We start from the raw sequence: 13,504 nt of genomic DNA, 5'->3' as shown, positions 1-13,504 counted from the left end.
ATCCTGAACTAGAATCATTCAAAGGCAACTTCTGACCGACAAAGAAGATGAAATAATTAGTCTGTAGAGATTTTTTTTCCCCTGAACTCCAGACAATATTTGTTTTATTTCTAGGAGGAAATATATTTGAATAGTATATCACAGTAGTGACGATTGTATGTACATATGGAGGGTTTTTTTTTCTTTTTTTTTTTACTTGCCGGGCTTGGTAAGTCTTCTATGGACATAGTAAAATATTGACCTGGAGAGATTATAGAATCATTGGTCAGCACAGGCCCAAGGCAATGGCCTTCCCCTGCTCTGCAGATGATCATGCGTGGACCAACAGCTTAAACTTGTACCCTTAAATTGGGGGTACAGCTGATACAGGTTGAGGGGGCAGGGCCTCTGACAGCAACTTGGGCTGCTCATTGCTGCTTCCAGGCTCCTGTCTTTTACATTTAACGCCCAGGAAACTGAGAATCTTCATCAGTAGCAAGTCAACGATCTCTCCTTCTTACGAAAGCTGCAGAGGAAGAAAGAACCATGCAACTTACGTAGAACTGTTCTCTTTGGGGGCTTTTCTTTATCAGGGGAAACTATGGTTTCATCGTCCAGTTTGGTCCCTGCCCAAGTCACTTTGCTGTTTAGAGCTGCTTTTGTGTTGAAATTGACCTCCTTCTGGGAACCTCAAGGGTGTTTGCTCCTGCCTTTATCCCCAGAGGGTTCCTTCTTCCCCTGCGCTGAGAATGACAAAATGCCCTCCAAACCCCCTGCAGAAGCTGTTAGGAATTTTTGTTCAAAGACTCTCACACATTTATGACATCGTGATGTAAATTAGGCCCAAGATGGAGTTGCTCCTGCCCAGGATGCCCATCAAACCGAAATGTGTATGACTTCATCTCTGTAAAGGCTCTCCTTGGCGAGATGTGCAGGATACCCAGTCAGCCAGTCCCCAGATAGCAGGCCAACTCTGGGTTCTATACTTATTTCCTCTTCCTTCTCCCCACAAGCAAAGTGGACTCTGTGGCCCCAGCCAATCAGATATGTTCTATTTTTCTCTTCCTTGTTCTTTATGTATCCTTTAAAATCTTTCTGCGTTCCACCCCATTTTGCAGTTCTCCGAGTGGAGACTGTCCACTTCATGAATTGTTAAAATTTGTCATCACCTAAATTGTCTTCCTTAGTCATTTTTCCAGTAGATTCTTAACCTTGGCTGTGTATGCAAACCACATGGGGAGATTTCAAGAATACCAGAGCTGGGATCCTTCTCCCAGGGATTCTGTTTCTGTTGGTCTCAGGTTTAGCAGCAGCAATTTCCAGAAGCTCCCAGGTGATTCTAATGTACAATCAGAGCTGGGAATCACTGGTGTGATGAACAGAGTCCCACGCGGGAAACAGGAGACCTGATTCTAGTCTGCTCTTCATTGCCCGTGATCTTGAGGAGTTAATTTCCTCCTTCTGGGCCTCAGTTTCCCCTCCCATGAAACGAACGCCTTGAGCTACAGTGGCCCCTCAAGCCCCCCTAATATCTGCTGCCGCTCAACCAACCTCTTCCTAGTTGAAAGATAATGACTTTTGAAGACTAGGTCAAAGGGACTCACCTGAGAGTGTTTTTGCTCCTCGTTGAAGGCCACCAGGATGACAGAGATAAATAGATTCAGCACCACAAATGTCATGAAAATGATGCAGGACCCAATTAGGAAGGAGCCAAGCACTGGGCTGTAGTCCAGGACCTGTCAGGAAGAAAACCAGAGTCATCCCTGGGGGTCCTATGTCCTAGTGGCCCCCCAAGACTGGGCACCCTCAAAGGGAAAATTGGACCTAGGAAGATCCTGGAGCCAGGACGTTTCCCTTCTGCCTGGGGGCTGAGCATATGGGCAGTGCTCTTGAGCTCCCAGGAGAGGGAAAGAGCAGCACTCCCGACTCCCTGCTGCTGCCATTTCCAGCCTGGGCACCATTTCTGGCTAGGGCCAGGAGCATCTCCCCCCAGCACAGCCCTCCCCTGAGTAGCCAGTGCCTGATGTTCTTCTGTAAGCAAGGTTCCCCAGGGTGAGCTATAGGCCCTAGCATGGGACTGTCTGCCTGGAGGAGGGGGAGCCTTTTTATTTGTCCAGAGTTACCCTGTGCTTGCCAGGCCATGGACCCAAGGGGTGACATCTACTGGGGAGGCATTTGAGGGGGGTGATTTTCCTAATTTTCATAAAGGCTTCATGTCAATGGCGATGTTCATATACCCCCCACTCCGCCCCATTACCTCCTCATAGTTGAAGATTCCTAGCTGAAGGCTGATGATCGTTTCTGCCGCATCAAAGAGGGTTTTGTAGGAACGGAGTTTCCAACCAAATATTAAGTTTGACTGTTATGGAAAGAATCCTCATGAACAAGGAAAGAAACCGTGCAACCACACCCCCCCCCCAGGCCTGTTGTTTGACAGTAGAGTTGGTCTGGGTCAGCTGCATCCTTGGCCCTGTACCCATAGGGGCCTGCAAGTGGGTGCATGGACACATCCAGTTCTGTAGGGGATGCATGTGCACGCCTGGGGCTCAGGCACCAACTGCTAGGCCACTACTGTGGTCTCCCTGATGGCCGCTCTAAGGCTCGGTAACAAAACTGAGCTCTCTGAGGCCCCAGCCTCTTTGCTCTGAGAGAGTTGGGTTAGATGAATGACAGGCTGCTTCTGCCTGGTGGAACAGGAGAGACTGGGTGGGGCCAGGGTCAGAAATAGGAAAGGAGTTGGAGTGGGAAGTGGGTCAGGACTGGGTGAAGGGTCATAGAGGAGTGGGAACTTGTGTTAGGATGTTGGAATCATGGACTTGGAGAGGATGGGGCGGGGCATGTTCTGACAGAGATTAGGATGTGGCAAAGGGTCTTTTTTTCTTACATTACTTTATGATAAAAGAGAGTTGATAGTTCAAAAATTTTTTCAGTCACAAAAGAGATGTGATTGTCAAAATGTTCTTGGTGTTAGGGGGCTGAATGAAATGGTTTTGGCCCTACCAAGTTCATGCCTCATGTGTAGAGAGAGCATTAAGCATCAACATGGCCTGCAAACATGTCCCCCATCTCTGCCCCAACTCAAGGACAGGGATTGCCCAATTCATCTCTGCATCCCCTGACACAGAGGCAGTGCTCTGTGCAGGTCTGAGTAATTGGGATGTCAGGAGAACTGGCACATTCAGGCGGAGACTGTGTAGAGAAAGGACTCCTTCACTGGGAGACAGTTGGTCCTTTCAGTCTTAGAGACTGTACCTCCTCGCTCTTACCCAACTGAGGTCTCTAGCCTCTGCCATTTGGGATGACCAGTTCATGAGCTCCCAGATAAAAGGCCCCAGTCTCAGAAGATCCATCATCTCTCTCAGGTTCCCAGGGTCTTTCTTCCTAAACCCTAATCCCCCAACCCTCCAACACTGAGAAGTCTTTGCTTCTGAGGAGACCGGCCCGGAAAGTTTTCCCTAAGGAGCCACTCACTGCGATGGAGTAAGCCAGGAGCATGATAAGGATGATGATGATAAAGCCCGAAATGTCCCCCCAGGCACGACGCAGGGCTGATGTGATCATGTTCATTTTGGGATTCAACCTGAGCAGATGCCAAAGCTTCACTGTGGACAGGAGTACCAGGAAGGCAATGATGTACCCAAGGGCAGCATCGGCCGCTGCTGTCTCACTGAAACTGATCCCCCTATGGGACCAAATGGGGAGACAGAGTCTCAGAGCCATGACCAGCTCAGCCAGAGCTCATCTGGGCTCACTTCAGCCCAGAAGCAATGACTTATCATCATCTCAGAGGCTGTCACTCCTGCAACAGTTCTGAGAGATAGAGCTGTCCCAGTTCCCCCAGCTAGGATATGATGAGATGGGAGATGGTGGCCATGGTGAAGGTGAGGATACTGGATATGAGGGGTGATGATGATGGTGATGGTGGTCATGGGGCCATTACCTAGTATTCTTGGTTAATGGCTGCAGAGCTACAGAAGAATGGCAATGGGGGAAGAATGAGAGTTGGAAAACCAGGTATGTCTCATTCCAAAGTCCAAATTCTTCCCACCATCCTACCCTGCCTTCATTCCCCTCTTGTGCCTTACTTTGCATGTTTTATTCAGTCTTAATGTTGGCATGTTATTAAGTATGACATAGACCCATATCTGTTAACATGGATGGACAACAGATTATGGAACAAAAGTATATGATCTCAAGTTTGTAAAAGCATCTGATATACTTGTATAATGCCTGAGTAAAAGCCATCCTTCTACCTAATTTCCTGCCTTCCAGAATCTTCCCTTTTAACAGAACAGGGCTGCCAATATGTATGATGGTTTCCTTCTTTGGCTCCTGGAGCACCTTTCTTGTGCCTCTTTTAAAACCTAACCCTCTCTTTAATTGCTCATATATATGGAAATAATAACCATGTAAGCCCTCCTTTATGGTGGCAATTGGCTCTAATTAAAGCACAGTTCTCAACCTTGGCTACATGTGAGAATAACCAGGGGAACATTAAAAATACTGGTGCTGGGGCCCCACCCCTGACATCCTGATTTAGTAGGTCTGGGATGTGGCCTGGATGATTCTGTTGAGGAGCCAGCCTGAGACCCACTAGATTAAAGGGGGGCTCTTCGAAGCAAATAATTTAGTCTTAAAAAGTACTTTCAGAATTCAAGCTCTGGCTTTAAATGGCTTATCTATTCCTACAAGGAAACAAAATTTACGAGTTTTTGAAATAAACACAAACCAAGTTAATTTGGTTAATTGAATAATCAAATTCAACTGAAGGTTTTATGTAATACTAAACTAGGCTCAGGTTTCTATCAAAAGTGGCAGATCTCTGACTCTAAGTGTGAAAAGAGAACTCTCTTGCTTTAAAACTGTTTTACAGCCCATCTGAGCAAGAAGCCTGTCTGTTTGGGTGTCAAGAATTAATCATGTTTGAGGTCATTGTAAGGAATCATAAGGTCTGGCTAGTGTGGAGATAGCTGTCAGGGATCTCAGTCATGTAGGACCTAAAACAAACTCACTGTTCTTAACTTTTAGAACTTTAGGCTTTGTTCTCTAAGCAGGAGTTGACAGAGTTTTTATGTAAAGGGCCAGATGGCATATATTTGAGACTTTGTGGCCACACAGTTTCTGTCCCAATGACTCGACTCAACTCTACAGCTGTAGCAGAAAAGCAGCTATAGTTTGTAAAGGAATGAGTGAGTTAGGTGGTGTTCCAATTAAACTTTACAAAAATAAGTGGTAAACTGGATTTGGCCTCCGGGGACATCTTTTAGAAGATCCCTTCAAGAGCTAAAATGTCTTTACATTTTTAAAATAACTGTTCTGCATAAGGTTTATAATGAACTTTCAGTAAAAACAGAAGTTCTGATAATTTCTGAACTCAAAGAACTTGATTGATACTGACACATTTTTATGGAAGAAAGCCTCTAGGGAAGGTGAAGTTTTGTCATGTATTTGGCAAGTGAATGTGGCACAAAGAAGAGCTCAGTGCTGGTTTGTTAAATGAATGAGACAGTCTAGGGTGGAGTGCTGAGTTCAAATTCTAGGCCCTGTATTTCCTTGCTGTGTGACCTTGCACAGACAGCATAACCTCTCTGAGTCTCAACTGCCTCAGTAAAAAAGGAATGATATATAATAGCCAAGCCATGGAAGCAACCTAAATGTCCATCAACAGACGATTAGATAAAGAAATTGTGATATATGTGTGTGTGTATATATATATATATATATATATATATATATACACAATGGAATACCACTCAGTCATAAAAAAGAATGAAATAATGCCATTTGATGCAACATAGATGAGCATAGAGATTATCATACAAGTGAAGTAAGTCAGAAAGAGAGAGACAAATATATGATATCACTTATATGTGGAATCTAAGAAAAGGACACAAATGAACTTATTTACAAAACAGACAGACTCACAGACATAGAAGACAAACTTACAGTTACCAGCGGGGAAAGAGGGGTGAGAAGGGATAAATTGGGAGTTTGGGATTTCCTGATACTAACTACTATATATAAAATAAACAACAAAGTCCTGCTATATAGCACAGGGAACAATATTCAATACCTTGTAGTAACCTATAATGGAAAATAATATAAAAAGAATAACTGAATCACTATGCTGTACACCAGAAACTAACACAAAATTGTAAATCAACTATACATCAATTAAAAAAGGGATAATATCTCTTAGAAGCTTCGAGGAGATTAAAGTAGATGAGATACTGCTTTTAAAGTGCTGTTTTTATGACCGTGTATGGCATCCAACAATAATTCAATAAAAGTTAGCTAGATCTATATAAAATCAGTGAACAGTGGTTCAAAATAAGGACTAGAATTCCAGAGACACACAAACTAGGTTTAAATAATTTTTCTGCTACTTTTTAGCTGTGTGGCCTTGGGGAAGTCGCATTACCTCTCTAATTTCTTTTTTTGTAAAATGGGGTAATGATAACATTTACCTCCGTTGGTTCTCATGGGGATGGGTTAGTGCATCCTGCATAGCACAGAGTGAACAGTTGGTAAATAGTAGCAGAGTTGGGTTGACTGGGCACTAATATTTGTCAAAGACCCTGCCCAAAAGGTTGGGAGGGACCTTAACAAGGTGTCATATGTTTCTATGCTTTGCAAAAGATAATTGTTCTGTTTTGTCTTAAAGAGTTCTCAGGCCCCAAAGCTGAATCTAACTGCTATAATTATTTTTTAAAGAGTGACCCTTGATCCTCTGAGGGTCAGCAAAATTTCAAAAGCCCCCCTGGGCCACACAGAGCTGGAGGAAGCTGGCATCAGTGGTAGGAGCTGGACTGAGGCAGAGCCACTTACTCCTCCCTGTGTTTCCGGTAGCGCTGGATGTCACGCTCTGCCAGGATGGCCCTCTTTACAAACACTGCCAGGGTGCTCCAGCTGGCCAGGATGATGGCCAACTCCAGAAGATTCCACTTGCTGCGGAAATAGCACCATTTCTGCTTCCTCATGAGCTTGCCCTGGGAAAGGAGCCAGAGGTTCTACCAATGGCTGTGGCCAGAACCGCCCCCACGGTATCCCCACCACCACCCAGGATGAACCCTCTGGGAGGGGCTTACCGGATCCTTGGAGGTTTCTCAAAGCCCTGGCACCATGTGCCTAGAGCACCAGTGGCCTCTCCCAAACCTTGTGCTTGGAACCTACCTGGTCTCATCATCAGTCGGGGCTGCAGGATTTGGGGGTATGTGAAAGTAAATACAGTACCTAATAGGAAAACCATTTAATCTCTGATGCCAAAGAAGTAGAGGGGTAGGGAAGGGGAAAGATCCCCCTTGCCTGTAGAGCATTTATTTGTTTTATTTATTTTAACTCAAGAATATATTTATTTTCAGCTCTACAGAGCTCATAGGAAGATCTTATTACTGGAGAAAACTGTGAAGGAAAGAAATGACAGAAGTATCAGAAGTATCTAATAGACAATAGATATTTTGAGTAAGAACAAAGTTTGGAGAAACTTCTCCAAATCAAAAGTTGATTGTGATTAGAGCATTTATGTTAGAAAACTCGTAATTGTGAATTCTTTCTCTGCTTCTTTGAGATATATGTAATATTTTTAAAAGCTAAACAAGCCTCTTGTCAGTTTTATAGCTCAGGAATTTTTTTCTCAAGGATGAGGGAGCCACCTCTTTGAATGTATGCAAGGAAGATGGCATGCCAATCTCCCAGTTTCCCTGGGAGGGTAAAAGCCAAACCGCAGGACATCTGGCTCCACACTGCAAGACTTCCTCCTGTTGTACACATAGAAGTCTGTTTTTTCATTTGGTAAAAGCAGTTAGCAAACTCAGGTGGCCACCCCAATTACCAGGTGAATTTAGGATGGGCTAGTGGGACAAATGGTGCTGTAAGTCCTGTTAAGTATTCCTTAATGTTTATCTTAGGAATGTGTATGTAATGGGTTGTATCTTTCTGGAGATATTCAAGGGTGAGATTTTTTTCCTTTGCAACCTCTTTATCGGATTGCCTGAGATGAGCACCGTATTCTGGTTTAATGCTTATTCAATTATATAAGTTGTTGTCTTAAGGGGAGTGGGAAGTTATTGTTGAATGTGAACAGTTGCATCTTTGCAAGAGGAGAAAAATTCTGGAGATGGATGATTGTGGTGGTTGTACAATGATGTGAATGTACTTTATATCGCTGAACTGTTCATTTAAAGATGGTTAAAATGGTAAATTTTATGTTAAATATATTTACCATGATTAAGAATAATTTTATTTAAGTAGGTTTTTCTTCTATTTTTGTGAAGAGATTTTCTGGATTGGCAGAGGCTGTTTTTAATTCTCTTTCCCAACAGATGTCACAGTAGGAAACAATTTTCCTGTGCATGTTTTGGGTCTCCCCCACCTCCTTTTCCCTTCCACTCAAGAGAATCTTCTGAGTCTGCTCCACTTCCCTCCTCCTACCCATTCTTACAGAAAAAGGACTGGTGTTTCACTGGTAAGAGGCTAAGCTCACCTCCATTATAAAGGGGTGGAACGAGGGGAAGATTCTTTAAACACTTAAGCAGCATTCTGAGAAAGATTTAAGGGCTTCAGAGAAAGTCTTTCTGAAGCAGCTGCAGGCAGAGTGTGAGGGCAGTGGAGAGGAGAGGAAGAAGCTCAGAGATGGGTGGTGGATGGCCTCCTTTGATGTTCTTAGAGAAATGCAGGTACTTAAGTTGCTATTAGATCACTGCTGGCTGGTGGGTTTGAATTGATGATGCTTAGAGACCTGTGGGATCCAGGTTGGTGGCTGTTGTGGTATAGGGGTTGAGTGTCAAGGTCAGGAGTCAGACCCTGGATAAATGACTTAACATCTCTGGACTTCGGCTCTGTGAAATGGAGCTAATAGAACATTTCTCCTGGTGTGAAAAGAGAAAATCCACGTAAGGTTCGTAGAACATTGCCTGCCTTGTAGCAGCACTCAAAGTATCATCCTTGCTTTAAAGTGATTGTTGAGCAGGGAATGGGGCCTAAGATGCCCCTTAAGGTGTCTGATTGGCATTTGATGGGAGGGACAGGGCTTATAACACACTTTAGATGAGTTCCCAGCATCCTCAAGCCATTCTCATTATCAATATCTGCTCCTTCATTGTGTAACATGGTGGTACAGATGGCAAAGGGGATTTTTCCTAATTCCCAGGGATCACCCAGGAAGGACTGTCCTCAGAGTCTCAGTTCCTGAGAGGTGCCTGAGCTGGGTCAGCCCTCAGGACCAGCAGGGGACATGAAAGGTTGCCATGGCATACAGGTGAGTAGAACCCTTTCATCTCCCTTTTTCAGGCCCCCTCCAAGGAAAAGGGAAGGGGTGGGAGAGGGAACTGGCACATGACCACCTCCCTCCTTTGCGCATGAAGCCACAAGTCTACCCCTCACCTGCACAATCATGTAATAGAGGAGGAACAGGAAGTAGACGACCTCTGCTGCTACCACGAAGGGATGCCAGCCATCGGTGAAGGGGTACAGACGCAGGCTCTGCAGGTGCGCATGTGCAAAGAAGATTCCTGCAAAGCAGAGCATGTTCTGCTCACCCACAGCCACTGCTCAGAGCCACCTCTTCTGACTGTAAGTCATCAGTCAGATGAAGCAAAATCAAGCCCTTCTGAGGGCTGGCTGGGGGCAGGAGCGAAGATAAAGGCCCTTCACACCCAAGTGACTGAACAGAGACACAAGGTGGAGGCTGGAAACAGTGGACGCATCTAATGGGACAAAGGGAGCTGCTATGGAAGACCCTCCTCCTGCCCTCTGCTTTTGGTGTTGGCCCTTGGGCACTCAGTCACCTCCAGCCACAGCACACCCACCTCCTTAACATCCATTTATTTACTCCAAGCTGGCTCAGTGAAAGCCATTTCATCTAAAGAGATCAACCTTCTTTTGAATTATCTTTTATCCGTTTGTGTCTTTTCCTTTTTTACTGTTTTTGGTATTGTCATAATTTTTTAGTAATGATTTTTTAAAAACCAATTTGATAGTAAGGCTAACGTGTACAGGGACAAAGCCAATCTGAAGAACAGCAGAATAGGGAGATGCAGACAACCCGAGTCCTTGCTAATGTCAGCAGGCTGCTGAATCAAGCAGACCAGAAACCCACGCTGCACTTCTCATTTGTAGAAATAAATAATTTAAACAGATGTGTTTTGAGGCAGTTGTTTAAGAGGACCTTAAACAGCCAAGAAGATAGCAGAAAGAAATAGGATATCACAAGAAATACAAATAAATCCTCCAAAAAGGATTTGAAAGAAACTTTTGACAGTGGGGAATGATAATGGAACTTGAAGCCCTTTTACTTTACACAGTTCTGAAATTTTTTAAAAAACTACAAATATTGCTTTTATAAAAAATGTAATTTAATATTTAAAAAGTTTTATTTTTAAAGAAGAGGTGGTTGAGTTTTAGGAAGATTCATTATTAGCTGAAGAGTCAGTGTTTTCAATAGATTGTGATTAGCACTAAAAGAGGGTGGAAGGCAGGGAGTGGGGAGAAAGAATAGAACACAAAATAGAGTTAAGGGAATTATTTTTGAAGCTTTTGTCTCAGTTATTTATACTTGTGTGTGTGTGTGTGTGTGTGTGTGTGTGTTGGAATATGATATAAAATGAACTTTGCAGTGTAGACTAAGGTACTGCAAGTTGTAAAATATTGTTTTAGGTGAAGCTGTTACCAGGTCACCCCTTCCCCTGCCCTTCACTGCCAGCCCCCCACCCTCACCCCCAGTAGAGTGGGAAACTCAAGACTGTGAGCTGCCTCCAGACCCCAACTAGGTCCCCTTAGGACGATTTGTGAGACAGGCCAGTGAGAAGTGCAGGCAGCCAGGAATGAGGCTGGAGCAGCCCTGAAGCCTTGCCTTCAGGGAGCACCAAGACCCATCCCTGAATTTCCCAAACAACCATTTGCCCTGGGGCTCTAGCCTGGGGGTGGCCCAGCCTAGCTGTGTCAGGAGCCCTAGCCCTCCCTAGCCCAGAGGGAGGATTGTCTGGGGTCTGGAACATGCAGATGGATTCACAGGCAAGCCTGCTCACCTAGGGCGCTAGTCTCCAGGGTCAGAGTGACGATGCAGAACAGGTTGACATTGGCGTTGTAGACTGTGAACTCCACAAACACGGCTCTGGTCAGGGTGTCCAGCCAGGTGTTGTCAAAGAGATACTGGAGAGTTCTGTGCGAAGAAGGGCATTTAGGGGCATCTCCATAGGTAGGGGCTCCCTGGCCCTCAGCCCAGGGAGGAGACCAGGGCTTCCTGTCAAAACTCCCCCTGCCTCTGTTCTACGCCCAGGACCACAGGGCTTTAGGGCTTCTCCTGGGAGTGGCCAGTTTCCCATCCTACGGTGCAATGTTTTGGCACCTATGGTCTCCTGGCCGTTCAACCAGAGGTTCTCAAAGTGTTATCCCCAGACCAGTGGCATTGGCATCACCTAGGAACTTGTTAGAGATGCAGATTCTCAGTCTATACGTCAGATCTCCAGTGAGAAACTCTGGGGATGGGACCTGGGGATCTGTGCTTTGATGAGTGCTCCAAAGGATTATGATATGTTTTTCTGGATTTGTTTTAAACATAATCTGTTTATTAATTTGATTTATTTATTATTGAAGTATAGTTGATTTACAGTATTAATTTCAGGTGTACAGCATAGTAATTCAGTATTTTTCTAGATTCTATTCCATTGAAATTATTACAAAATAATGGCGATAATTCCCTGCACTGTACAGTACATCCTTGCTGCTTATCTACTTTATACATAGTAGTTTGTATGTGATGCGTTTTCATGTCTAAGGACCACAGTGTTGGAGGAGCTGCACAGAACATCAGGGAGTTAGGCAGGCAGCAGCTGTCAAGGTCCCTCTTGGGCTGGCAGTTCACATGAGACCAGTTCCTGGAGATCTGCTCACGGGTGTCGTGAACAGAGCGTGTGCCAGAGTGACATCCTGGGTTCTAATCCTGGCTGCCTCAAGGAGAAGCTGATAACTTCTCCACGCCTCAGTTTCCCCATCTACAATGGTGTTAACATGGGTGCCTTGGGATCATTGTGAAAAGAAAATGGAAATACATGTGTAGTGATACCAGCTGTTATTACTTAGAGCAGTAATGATGGCCCTGTTTTAAAATATGCCCTGTCTCTGGTGGGTCTGTGTCCTGCTTGACACATAGAAGGAGAGAGAGAGTCAGTTGTTCCAAGTAGCAGGAAGATACCTCTTACGTGGAAATAGACTATTCCTGGCCTGTCCTTAATCCCAGGGGACCCCTGCCAGTTGTTCTCCCTTGGGGTTTGTTGTTATCTGTGTTCCTCCGTGTCATAATAACGCAGTGGAGGAGACTGAGGTTCACATGGGTTCACTAACTCCCTTGGGGCTACAAAACTAACAGGAGCAGTGCTAGGGTTTCAAACCTAGGGCTCTCTGACTCCAGAACATGCTGGGAGAGGCAGTCTGCATGGGCCCTGAGTGTCCCTGCACATTCGTGCTGAGTGTTCCAGTAATGCAAGGCCCTGGCCAGGCTTTACCCAGGCCACGTCTCAGGGCCTAGTCTGCAGTGAACAACCTCGAGGAGGAGGTGATGTCTTCCTTCAGACAAAGAGTACTCTTTGCTTCTGCTGCTATAGAAACTGAATGCTCCAAGCTTTCCTCTGTGATACTGTAACTGACCACATAGGCAAGCATCTGTCTTGACCCTTCTGGAATACTGACTCCAACCACTGTGAAGCTCTGTGAGTAATAAAATACTTTGTCTCTGATCCAAGAGTCTTGTGTCTTCTGCCAGAACTTATGAAACAGTAACAGGCTAGTGTGTCGGCTTATGAGTAGGGTAAAACCTTAGACCCTGCGTAATTCTTGATTAAGGTTAAGAGCCTTCCTGCTTGCCTGGTGGTGGACGCTTTGTGTGGTACTCAGTTCCCCATCCCTGTACTGGCTCTAGTAGAGGCCTACCAAGCTGAGAATGCTGGAGCAGGACTCCCTTTCCAACTCTGAGGTTGTACAGTTTCCCGGGACCTGAAAATATGACCTGAATGCTTCTGAATCTCCCCGCCGCTCCCCGCAATGACATGAGTGAGCTTGGCTCAGTCCTGTTTTGAAGGCTGCACCCGCCAATCAGACCTGGACTCAAGCAAATGTCTTTCCTCGACTGCATATAAATCATGTGAACTTACCTTGATGCACTTTGGTGATCAGTCCCCAAGGGGACCACGTAACCTCCTCCTCGGTACACAGTGAGTTTGCCCCAGATGGGATACCCTCTGTGCTGGCTCTGGCTCTGGTACTGCCAAGCCTGGGAAAAGTCATTGCTGCTATTGAGGTTGGAGGCATTCCAGCCTTCCCCATAGTCTGACAGGTCTTCAACATCCAGGGAATATGGTGCACGGCATCCATCAAGAGAAGCCTGCAGCTGCAGGGCAAGAGGGCAAGAGCTTTCCTGGACCCTCACTTGACGAAACTGGGCACTGCCAACCAGCTTGGAGTTCCCGTCAGTGATAAAGCCTGGAGATGAAAAACAGTTGGGTAAATCCAGCCAGCAAAATCATCGTAATGC

The 13,504-nt window shown here is 45.3% G+C and overlaps 1 protein-coding gene across 1 annotated transcript in view; it reads right to left on the bottom strand.

The window, feature by feature from the left end:
* Nucleotides 1–343: 343 nt before the first annotated feature.
* Nucleotides 344–13,504, bottom strand: part of LOC105089482 (polycystin-1-like protein 2) — an 88,265-nt gene continuing 75,104 nt past the window's right edge. Inside the window, 8 exon segments of the mRNA XM_010980539.3 lie at nucleotides 344–505; nucleotides 1,584–1,715; nucleotides 2,237–2,338; nucleotides 3,451–3,661; nucleotides 6,808–6,968; nucleotides 9,361–9,488; nucleotides 11,004–11,137; nucleotides 13,125–13,452. Of these exon segments, the coding sequence (XP_010978841.3) occupies nucleotides 344–505; nucleotides 1,584–1,715; nucleotides 2,237–2,338; nucleotides 3,451–3,661; nucleotides 6,808–6,968; nucleotides 9,361–9,488; nucleotides 11,004–11,137; nucleotides 13,125–13,452 (1,358 nt within the window).

This window comes from Camelus dromedarius, chromosome 9 (genome assembly GCF_036321535.1).
Source record: "Camelus dromedarius isolate mCamDro1 chromosome 9, mCamDro1.pat, whole genome shotgun sequence".
Classification (NCBI taxonomy): Eukaryota; Metazoa; Chordata; class Mammalia; order Artiodactyla; family Camelidae; genus Camelus; species Camelus dromedarius.
Note: the sequence above shows the minus strand (reverse complement) of the source record. Positions and strands in the feature narration are given on the sequence as shown.